This window comes from Scyliorhinus canicula, chromosome 3, assembly GCF_902713615.1.
Source record: "Scyliorhinus canicula chromosome 3, sScyCan1.1, whole genome shotgun sequence".
NCBI lineage: Eukaryota > Metazoa > Chordata > Chondrichthyes > Carcharhiniformes > Scyliorhinidae > Scyliorhinus > Scyliorhinus canicula.
The window spans coordinates 119,981,054-119,993,172 of NC_052148.1; the positions used below are offsets into that span (position 1 = coordinate 119,981,054).

The 12,119-nt window shown below is 47.0% G+C and overlaps 1 protein-coding gene across 2 annotated transcripts in view; it reads right to left on the reverse strand.

Moving 5' to 3' along the window:
* kita (KIT proto-oncogene, receptor tyrosine kinase a) overlaps window positions 1-12,119 on the reverse strand; it is a 131,435-nt gene that overhangs the window by 16,271 nt on the left and 103,045 nt on the right. For both annotated transcript variants that reach the window (XM_038791166.1, XM_038791168.1), the window contains 5 exons: window positions 8,790-8,878; window positions 4,123-4,250; window positions 3,742-3,864; window positions 3,122-3,233; window positions 2,917-3,016 (listed from right to left, as the gene is read on the reverse strand). In XM_038791166.1, the coding sequence (XP_038647094.1) occupies window positions 2,917-3,016; window positions 3,122-3,233; window positions 3,742-3,864; window positions 4,123-4,250; window positions 8,790-8,878 (552 nt within the window). The remainder of the gene's footprint in view (window positions 1-2,916; window positions 3,017-3,121; window positions 3,234-3,741; window positions 3,865-4,122; window positions 4,251-8,789; window positions 8,879-12,119) is intronic.

A 12,119-nucleotide genomic window follows, 5' to 3' on the forward strand; every position in this document is an offset into this window, starting at 1 on the left:
GAACAATCCAGAGTAAGAAAAAATGATTGGGGGAAAGTCAATAGAGTAAGAACAGATCTGGGTCAAAGAAATTGGAGTCAAAGGTTGGTAGGTAAAACAATAACAGACCAATAGCCTACCTTCAAAGAAGCAATGAGTTAAGCACAGTCAAGTTATATTCCCTCATAGATAGGGCAAAGAAATCCAGAGCTTCCAGGATGATTGAAATTAAAATAAAAAGAGAAAATCTGCTTGTGGCAGTAATGACAGCTGTCAAGTAGAAAGTATATTGAGAACCAAGCAGAGTTCATTAATGGAAAAAGGGACAGTGGCAACATGGATATAACATTGGCTGAAGGACAGAAAACAGAGAGCAGTGGTTAATAGATGACTTTCGGGCTGGGGCAGGTTTGCAGTAGAGTTCCCCGGGGGGTCGGTGTTGGGACACTTGCTTTTCCTTATACATATTAATGGCCTAGACCCTGGTGTACAGGGCAAAATTTCAAACTTTGCGGATGATACAAAACTTAGAAGAATTGTGAACCATGAGAAGGATGGACACAGAGAGTGATTCGGGTTTGGAATGCACTGAGGGTGTGGTGGAAGCTGGTTCAACTGGAGCATTCAAAAGGGAATTGGACTGCTATCTGAAAAGGAAGCATGTGCAGGGTTACAAGGAGAAGGCAGGGACTGGAACTGGGTGATTTGCTCATTCGTAGAATCAGTGCAGACACGATGGACCAAATGGCTTCCTTTTGTGCCATGGCAATTCAGTGATGATAAATTTTAGTTCCAGTTGCAAGTGCATTTAATTTACATTATTCTTTCATATTCACATGACAATCTAAATTGATGATTAATTATATCAAAGTATAAGACGGGATTGTCTGTCCCAGGATGCCTGGAATGTGATCCCCGATGGGACGGAGAATCGGGCTTTGGGGGAAAATCGGGATTGGCACCGCAGCGTGAACAAGGTTCACAATGTGCACTGGCGGGGGTTTCTCAATGAATGCAAATGGGTCTTAATGACCTATTTTCATCTATTTAGCGGGCTGGCCTCCTGTGATTGTCTTGTCCCTGCGATCGGGAATCACATAGGCGTGGCTCACTTGCGGTCTCAACAATCGTTGCCCCCTTGGCTTAACGTGAGGTCCACCACACCAGGGCGAAGCTGGTAGAGACCGTCCGAGCCCACAGGAGGGCCAACCTCATTGGGGTTTCACCACTTCGGCCACTGAAGCGAGAAAGGATATGAATGGGTCAAAGCTGTCAATCACAGACCACTACTCGAAAGCTACGAATGGCTTGAGCTAACACTAATAAAGATTATTATTATTATCTGTGGGAACAAGATGGAGGTCACAGCTACTCTGTTTCGAGGAATGGACACGTGGAGTTGCAAGGTAAGTATTACAGCTATAATGCTTCCCTATGCCCCTGTCTAGACTGCTTTCTATCCTCCAGACAGGGGTCCCTTTCCTTGGAGGGCAGGTTTGTGTATTAGGGGGTCTGTGCGTGGTTTGAGGAGGAGATTCCTTTAGGCAGGGGGCTCCTATTACAGGGGTTCCTGTGGGGAGGTCCGCCTATTACAGGGTCCCTGGATGCGCCCCCTATTTCAGAGGTCCCGAGGGGGGATGGCGGGGTCACCTCCTGCTTGGGAGTGAAATGAAAAAATGAAAATTGCTTATTGTCACGAGAAGGCTTCAAATGAAGTTACTGTGAAAAGCCCCTAGTCGCCACATTCCGGCGCCTGTTCGGGGAGGCTGTTACGGGAATCGAACCGTGCTGCTGGCCTGCTTGGTCTGCTGTCAAAGCCAGCGATTTAGCCCTGTGCTAAACAGCCCCAGTTGGAGGGCAGTTGCAGTGGGAGGGGCACCCAGGCAATCCGGCAAAATGGGGGGGTCGGGTCAGATTTCCGGTGTGGGGGGGTGACTGTGGGACTTCGCTATTGTGCCGCGCACTCAAGACAGCGGCCCGATAGTGGGAATGCCTGTGAATTCCTCGTGTTTCACACCATGTATAAATTTGCATGGCGTGGAACGTTGAATTGCGTCTCACTTTACGACCGCAAGGGGATCCTGAAACTAGTGCAATTCAGCTCCGGCGGGAGAACATTGTTGCTATGTCGGTAAATGTGGCAGCAAATTCTGGCAGTTAGTCTGCTTTTTGTTACATTAAACCCTTAGTGATGAGTGTAAGTGATGGCAATGAGTGAATCTCACCTGCTGTGTCTTTTGAGTACACCCAAGTAGATAGGCCCTTATTGGAACAGCATAGCTGACCCCAATAACAGAGTTGTCTTCAGTATTACACTGATTATGTGCTCAGTCCCAGAGCAGGGTTGGAACCATAACCTTTTAAATTAGAGAATCTACTACTTAACCAAAATAACATTCAAATGTTCCTGTTAGCGTGACACTAATTAAGTAACTTCATTGTGATAAGAATATTATCATGTCACATTGATTTAGATGGTTGAACAAGCTAGCCATTGTTTTGTACATTTTATCTTGAGCTTGCTCCCATTTGTCATGATCACAAGGAAACACAAGCAACAGGAGAATTATGTACAGCATTTGTCAACTGCCACCTCATTTACAGGGTCAGAAAAATCACACGCACAACTCGCAAGCAAATTTGACCGTTTTTGTATCTGACAGCTGGCTGGAAGTTGAGGCTGTAACACCTGACTTAAACGATGTAGAACAACATGATTTCCCATCCCCTAAACAAAAGCTCTGATCTCCAGTACCAAACCATTAAGTATCATGCACGTGCACACTTTGGCTCATTGACAAGCTACATAATGGTTACTACTGAAGTCTGGCAACATATCAAGCTGTTGTCAGAGCAAGCCCTTACACACAAAGAGAAGGGATATCGACTAAAAGGGCAGTTTGTGTTGTAACCAGTTCAAGAAAATCAATTACTTACAACTCAGCAGATGCAAGTTCAGGACTCAGCATCCTGTAGCCTTCCTTGATCATTTTGTAGAATTTGTTGTCCACAGGAATGCCAGGATAAGGGCTGCTCCCTGAAGTGAAAGGATGTTAAACAATTTACCACAGATTTGTGTACACTCACATACAATTAATGCAGTTAGGACTAAATTGAAAAGATGGAAGGGATGCAGACGTACCTAATGAAAAGATTTCCCACAATAAAATGCCGTAAGACCAGACATCACTCTCAAATGTGTACACACAGTCAAAAATACTCTCCGGAGCCATCCATTTCACAGGAAGACGAGCCTGGATTTAAAACAGATCATTCAACTAAAAGCCAATCTGAGGATACAATCATCATATTTTCAACATCATCAGCACAAAATGTAATTGAAACCTAATTGTCAAATTGTTCATATGTTGATGCACGGTAGTGTAGAAGATTTTTACCAGTGATTTCTGGGCAAGTTGTGATGCTTATTCCAACCAGAGTGTTTTAAAGGGTATCTCAGACAGGGCAAGGTCTTTTTCAGACAAGAGGGTAGGCGGGCAAGTTAATCAAGATCACTACTACCGGCAAACAATTCAAGAGATGACTATGTAGAAGCTTAGAAGGACCAAATGTTATGATGTATGCCTCAGTCCCTGATGGCCCAGTGTAAACATCTCTCTGAGTTCTTGGTGGTCGGGAGTTGATATGCGATTGAGTTCCCACAGTTATGTATTAGATGTTCTGATGGTCTTTGTGCTGCATGTGCTGGAATTCCCAGTGTTTGTACCATAAACCAGTGGCCAGCTCTCCAGAGTGACTTACATTGCCTTTCACCACATAATTCGAATCATTCCTGATATCTCTAGCCAGCCCGAAATCGCATATTTTTGCAATCTGTCCATTGGTTAGAAGAATATTTCTTGCGGCCAGGTCTCTGTGAATGCACTGTAATTAATGAAAGATATAATTTAACATACTGTAAAACAAAAAGAAAATCAACAATAATAACTTAAGGAAAATTATGGATGGAATTTTATGATCCTGTCGTGGCAGGAGTGGTGCGGGAAAATGTGGCGAGCCATTCAAAAGGCCATTGACTTCAGCCGGACAGGAAAATCGCACTGGTGGGAGGCACCATAAAATTCCGCCCGGTGAATTTGAAATCATCTTCAACTAACAGTTTCATGAGTAACGTAGGCTTACATTCTTAGAGGAAAGGAAGTTCATTCCCTTTGCAACCTGATAGGAAAAGATGAGAAGGTCTTCAATTTCCAGAGCCAAGTTATCCTCTTCAGTGACCTCATTGTTGTTTTCTTTGTCACTGTATGATTCTAGTAAAAAAAGTATTTGATGTTAATTCAAAATAATCATTAAAAATGCATATACTGCATAATCCAAAATAAATATTGCATTAATTTACAGGGTAATTTTTATATTTGGTCTTGGGATTTGGCAACGTTGGGAAAACGGCCTATTTCTCACAACCTCAGGGCATCCCAAAGTTAATTACAGCCAATGGGATAGTTAGAAGTGTAATTGCTGCTGTAAAGCAGGTAACAAGGCAGCCAGTTTGTAAACTTATGTGAACTTTTCCACCTCTGAAAATACAGGTACAGCGAAACCCACGCTTTTGCAAATCAGATGTATGCAAATATTAGTTCTTTGCATACTTTTCCAATTTCCTAGCTTCTTTACATAACTCTTAAATTTAAAGATACAGGCCGTAATTCTCCGCCCGTTGATGCCGACGGGATTATGGGAATAGGGTAGAAGTGAGGTCTTAAATGGGTCGGTGGAGACTCGATGGGCCAAATGGACTCGTTCTGCACTCTATGTTCTATGATTCTCTAGTTTCCCCTGCAGTGAGTGGAGTTTTAGCCCAGTGGTTAGCACAGTTGTTTCACAGCTCCAGGGTCCCAGGTTCGATTCCCGGCTTCCGTCACTGGCCGCACGTTCTCCCCGTGTCTGCATGAGTTTCCTCCATGTGCTCCGGTTTCCTCCCACAGTCCAAAGATGTGCAGGATAGGTGGATTGTCCATGATAAATTGCCCTTAGTGTCCAAAAAGGTTGGGTGGGGTTACGGGGTTGCGGGGATAGTGTTGAGGATTGGGCTGAAGTGCGGTGCTCTTTCCAAGGGCTGGTGCAGACTTGAAGGGCCGAATGGCTTCCTTCAGCACTGTAAATTCTATGGTTCTATGATTCCAGCCATTTCGATTTCCATTCAGTCCTGCTAGGCAGGAGGGGCCATAAAACCCTGGCCATAAGTTACTTGCATGGAACGATGGTCTTTGCTTTCAAACCAAACATTGCCTCCCTAGACCTGTGATCTACATGTAAAATGAAGATCAATATAACAGCAATGCACGTGCAGCAGAAAAAACTAAGGTGACATTTTCAAAACCACGCTCTGTCTTATGCTGCTGTTGCAACACAGCTGCTGCAGTGTTGTTTAAAATTATTTCCTGGAAAGTAGGTGAAGCTGAGAAGGCCAGCATTTGTTGTCCATCCCTAATTAACTTTGAATTGAGTGGTTTGCCACACCATTTCATGGAGCAGTTAGAGTCAACCACGTTGTTGTGGGTCTGGAGTCACATGAAGGCCAGATCAGGCAAGGATTGCCGACCTCCTTCCTTAAAGGGCCTTATTGAACCAGATGTTTTTACCCGACAATCAATGGTCGTTTCATGGTCAGCATTACTGAGACTACCTTCCAATTCTAGATTTGTTAATTGGATTCAAGTTTCAACCGCTATCATGGTGGAATTTGAACTCATGTCCCCAAAGCACCAGTTAACGTGTCAGCTGTGGTCCAGGTGTTAGCACACTTGCCACCGTCATGGCGAGATTCTCCGCAAATACGGAGAATCGTAAAGGCTGCCGTGGGACAGGCCGTGACCCACGGCAACATTCACGCCCACTTCCGGAGCCGATTCTCCCCCCTGGGCGGTGCTAGGGGCGCGGTCCCGTGCGTCACGGCCTTGATGACGGTCGTCAAGGCCGCACGTCAAGCCTCACGCCGGCTGACGCGGCCGATGACGTCAGCCGCGCATGCGCAGTTGCCGTCTTTTCCCTCCGCCGCCCCACAAGCCGTGGCGGCTTTATCTTGCGGGGCAGCGGAGGGAAAAGAGTGCGTCCGTTACGGACGCACGGCCCGCGATCGGTGGGCACCGATCGCGGGCCTATGCCCCCCTTGACACGGCCGTGGTACTGCCATGCCAATCGGGCCCTCAGATGCCCCAAACGGGCATCTGGCGCCCGTTTCACGACGGCAGCGAGCAGGTGTGTTTGCTGCTGTGTTGAAATGGGCATGAAGGCCCGGCCGCTCGGCCCATCGGCCTCGGAGAATTGCCGCTCGCCGTAAAAAACGGCGAGCGGCGATTCGTGGCGTGGGTCGGGCGTGGGGGGGGGGAGAATAGCGGGAGGGCGTGAAAAATGTCGGGAGGCCCTCCCGCTATTCTCCCACCCGGCGTGGGGGGGCGGAGAATCGCGCCCGAGGACTTTGGTTGCCGCTCCAGGGGAGTGCTGAGGGAGCGCTGCACTTTTAGAGGCGGGTATTTCAAATGAGATGTTAAACTAAGGCCACATCTGCCTGTTTGGGTGGATGTAAAAATAAACCATGGTACTATTTTGAACAAGTCTTACAACACCAGGTTAAAGTCCAACATGTTTGTTTCAAACATTAGCTTTCGGAGCACTGCTCCTTCTTCAGGTGAATTAGGAGCAGTGCTCCAAAAGCTAGTGTTTGAAACAAACATGTTGGACTTTAACCTGGTGTTGTAAGACTTCTTACTGTGATCATCAAGGGGCTGGTTTAGCTCACAAGGCTAAATCGCTGGCTTTTACAGCAGACCAAGCAGGCCAGCAGCACGGTTCGATTCCCGTACCAGCCTCCCCGGATAGGCGCCGGAATGTGGCGACTAGGGGCTTTTCACAGTAACTTCATTGAAGCCTACTCGTGACAATAAGCGATTTTTCATTTTCATCACAGTCCAACGCCGGCATCTCCACATCATGGCTATTTTGAACAAGGGCAGAGGAATTATCCCCAGTGTCCTGGCCAATATTTATTCCTCTGTCGACATCACAACAATCTGGTCATTACAACTGTTTGTGGCAGTTTGCTGAGCTCAGGTTATCTGTCATATTTTGTACAACAATAATCCAAAAAAGTACTTCATTGATTGTCAAGTGCTTTGAGATGTCTGGTGATCATGAAAAGCTCTATAAATGAAAATATTTATTTTTAAAATGAAATCCTTCAAAATTTGAATCAGGGCTTAAGTCAGATTATGAGATTTTCTGCTTTGGTGAAAACATAGCATGAAGTCGACATCCATCCATCCATCCTCCCCTCTCCTGACCCAGGAGAATTGGTCATGACTCTGGCAATTTTCCAATGCGATTCCTGCCTGTTTTAAGCTGCCCATCTGGAAAGCCAGACAAATGGAAGCTGCAGGCCTTTGGCACTGAGTCCAACAAGGCAAATTGTTGGTGGATTTGTTATAAAAAAGGGGCTGCTTTTTTAAAAAATAAATCAGAAGTTTCATGGGGTGGGAGATTGCACATTCCTTTTTGAGAACTTTCAGCATTTAACTTAACTCCAAAATGGCGGATGCCGGAAATATGTTTGTGTTCATCGCGGCTCAGGCAGTAAACACAGAAAATGTACTGAATGATGTCCTTCCTTCATTACCACCCATTTACCCATTCATATATATGGACAATTCCAAAAGTGAAGGCAAGCAGTGGACTGGTGAAATGCAGGTCGGGCCATGTTCCAGCCCCTGTGAACCACAGAAATAACAAGAGAAAGGGCTGGATAAACTCAGCAGGTCTTGCAGCATCTGCAGAGAGAGAAATGCAGTTAACGCCTGTATGAACCTTCTACAGAACTGTGCACCACTGATCAGACTCATGTCCCCATTTATTAGATCATGGGTAATGACAAAATAAGACCAGCAAATATTCCCACATCCTCAGCTCCTCGGCTGGATTCTCCGAACCCCCGCCGGGTCGGAGAATCGCCCGGGGCCGGCGTCAATCCCGCCCCCGCCGTGTCCCGTATTCTCCGCCCCCCCGAGATTCGGCGGAGGCGGGAATCGCGCCTCGCGGTCGGCGGGCCCCCCGTGGCGTTTCTCCGGCCCGCGATGGGCCGAAGTCCCGTCGCTGACAAGCCTCTCCCGCCGGCGTGGATTAAACCACCTACCTTACCGGTGGGAGCAGGCGGCGCGGGCGGGCGCCGGGGTCTGGGGGGGGGGGGGCGCAGGGCGATCTGACCCCGGGAGGTGCCCCCACGGTGGCCTGGCCCGCGTTCGGGCCCACCGATCGGCGGGCGGGCCTGTGCCGTGGGGGCACTCTTTTTCTTCCGCCTTCGCCGTGGTGTTCACCATGGCGGAGGCGGAAGAGACCCCCTCCCCTGCGCATGCGCCGGTATGACGTCAGCAGCCGCAGATGCTCCGGCGCATGTGCAGACTTACGCCGGCCGGCGAAGTGCTTTCGGCCCCGGCTGGCATGGCGCCAAAGGTCGTTCACGCCAGCCGGCGGAGTGGGAACCACTGCGGCGCAGGCCTAGCCCCTCAATGTGAGGGCTTGGCCCCTAAAGTTGCAGAGAATGCCACACCTTTGGGGCAGCCCGATGCCGGAATGGTTCACACCACACCAACACGCCGGGACCCCCCCCGCCCGCCGGGTAGAGGAGAATCCCAGCCCCTGTTCAGGGACATTGTATCATTCATGAACCATTTTCTTTCTGTAACATTGAACTTCATGCCTGATTAATGCCTTGTTTTGCTTTGCACATTCACAACTCATTTAATCACACTGCAAAAATATTACAATGATGGGGAGCCCTCACACCACAGATAACTTACCCTTGCTCGGGGATTTTCTTTTGTCTGCCTTTTTTTGTGGAGATGTTACACTACTTGGTTTCATTTCCATGTATGATCCAGAACTGTTGCTATAGTAAGCCAAGAATAAATTTAAATAAATCAATGGGTTATGAACTTGCAACAAACACTGAAGTAAACCAATAGTATTTTTGTTTTCAGGTGCTGAGAAGGATTGTTTGGCTTTTGGCACCTTATGCGATCATTTGCCTATTCAAATGTGTACACAAAGCAGTTTGTAAATTGTGAACAAAGTCTATAAAACCAGGAAAACGTATATACATACCAGTCCGCAAACTGTGAACAATACCTGCAAATCAGGATGCAATGAATATGAAGTGAATCAAAAATTCTAGTGGTCTGAAATAGTCGAAAGAAGGGGTGAGGGAGATTGAAGTGTGAAATGATAAATAAAATAGATTTCCTTATAATAAAAAATTAATTGTTTTAGAAGGGAGTGCAATAAGAACGTTCTCTATTGGGCCGCTTGCAATTCAGAGCCTCAGTGGAGAACTCCCCGCCGAGGCCACACTTAGTCCTATTTACGAGGAACTCGGCTCGCCAGAACTCTTCAACTCAGGAAGAGATCGGGACGCCATTTTTAAATGGCTTCCTAATCTCTCGACCCCCTACCTGACACCCAAACCCCCCCCAAAACCCTAACTCACCTATAAGGGGATCCTCGAGCCACCCACACCCCACCTCACATGCGCACAGCACCCCCCCCCCCCCCACCCCTTTGCAGGGACGATCGCTGCCATGGGATTCATATCTCAACGGCTCGCAAGATCGTGTTAGATCACGCGAGGTGTGGCGAGCCGGGTAGATACCGGAAGAAGGATCTCCCGGCATCTACCGGCCGCGCCACCTTTCTTAGAAGTATCGAAAACAGGAGCAGGAGGAGGCATTTAGCCCTTGAACCTGTTCTGAAATTATTTATGATCATGGCTGATCATCCAATTCAATAGCCTAATCTTGCTTTCACCCCATATCCTTTGATTCCCTTCGCCCCCAAGTACAATATCTGACTGCTTCTTGGAAACATACAAAATGCTTTCGCCTCAACTACTTCCTGTGGTAAAAAATTCCACAGGTTCACCACTGTCTGGGTGAAGAAATATCTCCTCATCTCTGTCCTAAATGGCCTCCCCTGTATCCTCAGACTGTGACCCCCGGTTATAGACACCCCACCATCGTGAACATTCTTCTTGCATCTACCCTACCTAGTCCTCTTAGAGTTTTATATGTTTCCATGATATCCCCCCTCATTCTTCTGAACTCCAGCAAATACAATCCTAACCGACTCAAACTCTCCTCATACGTCAGTCCCTCCATTTCAGGAATCAGTCTGGTAAACCTTTGCTGCACTCCCTCTAAAGCAACAACATCCTTCCTCAGATAAGGAAAACAAAACTACACACATTATGCCAGGTGTGGCCTTACCAAGGCCCTGAATAATTGCAGCAAGACATCCCTGCTCCTGTATTCGAATCCTCTCGCAATGAAGGCCAGCATATCATTTGCCTTCTTTACCACCTGCTATACCTGCACGCTTACCTTCAGTGACTGCTGTATGAGGACATCCAGTTCTTTTTGCACGTTCCCATCTCCTAATTTATGGCCATTCAGATAATAGTCTGCCTTCTTGTTTTTGCTACCAAAGTGGATAAACTCGTATTTTCCCAAATTATACTGCATCTGCCATTCATTTTCCCACTCACTCAACTTGTACAAATCACACTGAAGGATCTCTGCTTCCTCCTCACAGTTCACCCTCCCATCCAACTTGGTGTCCTCAGCAAATTTGGAGAATGACATTTTGTTCCCTTATCTAAATCATAATATATATTGTGAATAGCTGGTGGGGTCCTAGTATCGTCCCCTGCAGTATCCCACTAATCACTGCCTGCCAATTTGAAAAAGACCCGTTAATTCCTACTGTTTGTTTCCTGTCTGCCAACGCATTTTCTATTCATCTCAATACACTACCCCTAATCCCGTGCTCTTTAACTTTACATGCTAATCTCTTCTGCGAGACTTTGTCAACGCAACGCAGCCGGTAGATCACGCCCACTATTGTTTCTTCTGGCTTCACAATATCTTAAAAGATTTCCAAGTTTTGGGAATTTTCATCAGCAGCTTCCAGAGGTCCCATCGGTTCGGGCACTCAATATCTGGAAATACCATTTGGAGCTAGGGGTCATGGCCATTTCCAAGACTATAAGCAGTCCCATCAATTGAAGTTCCAGGGCCCACATGACCAGGTAGGTGCGGGATAGGGACAGAAGGGAAGGTCATGGCTGGATGTGTGGATGAAAAGGCCAGGAGGTGAGGTGGGAGAACTCAAACAGAGAGAGCATTTGGTTGGGGGAAAGGAGTGGGGAGGAGGGGAGGACACAGCAGACCTGGGAAGATGCCCTAAACTGGAAAGGGGGCCACTGATTGACACTCAAGCAAGGTGGTCTATGAGGCATTGCCCCTGTACCTGAACTTCTCCGGCCAGCCGAAAAACTGCACCAGGCAGGAAGCGGCATGTAAATGGCGATTGATTTGGTCTTCATTGGGGCAAGGACAAGTGGACCACTGTAGACCTCACCTAACCTCTCCATAAAATTGTACATATGTCAGGGAAGGCCATTCGGAGAATTTTATGGATCCCCCTGCCTGAAATCCTGCTGGTGGATGGGGGTGGGGGCGGGGAGCGTACATTCTGTCAAGTGTTTCACAAGCCATTATGAAAATCCAATATGCGCAACATACATTTTGTAAGATAATACTCTGAGCAAAGCCTTGTGATATTGGAATAATTGAACTGGAAGAGAGAAGGTTGAGTGAAGATTTACTTGAGGTTTTTAAAATTCTGGGGAGTTTTGACAGAGTGAATGGGAAACGTCTGTTTTGTTGTTTGGGATTCATCGCAGGGATCACCAGTTAGAATTTTCACCAAGAGAATAGGAAAGTTAGAAGGAATGTCTTTGGAATACTTTGCCGCATACAGTGATTGGGACTAGTGCAATTTTAAGGGAAATTAGATAAATATGCACATGCTAAGCTGCCTTTGGGTCATCAATCTTCTATATTGGGAGAAGTTCCACACAGTGCAAAAAAAAGATCCCATTGCCTTGTGCAAACAGGCTCAGAGCTCACCCTAGCCAGACCTCGAAAATAACTGACTAAACCTACCTAACTAGACAGCTGCTGTTTATATTTGCCATTAATGGCACTTTCAGTAATGAAGGGGCCCATTCCAGGTCTGCTGCCTTAGGGAGCAATCCTATAGTACAATGGGGGTCACTATTCCTGGAAGTTTAT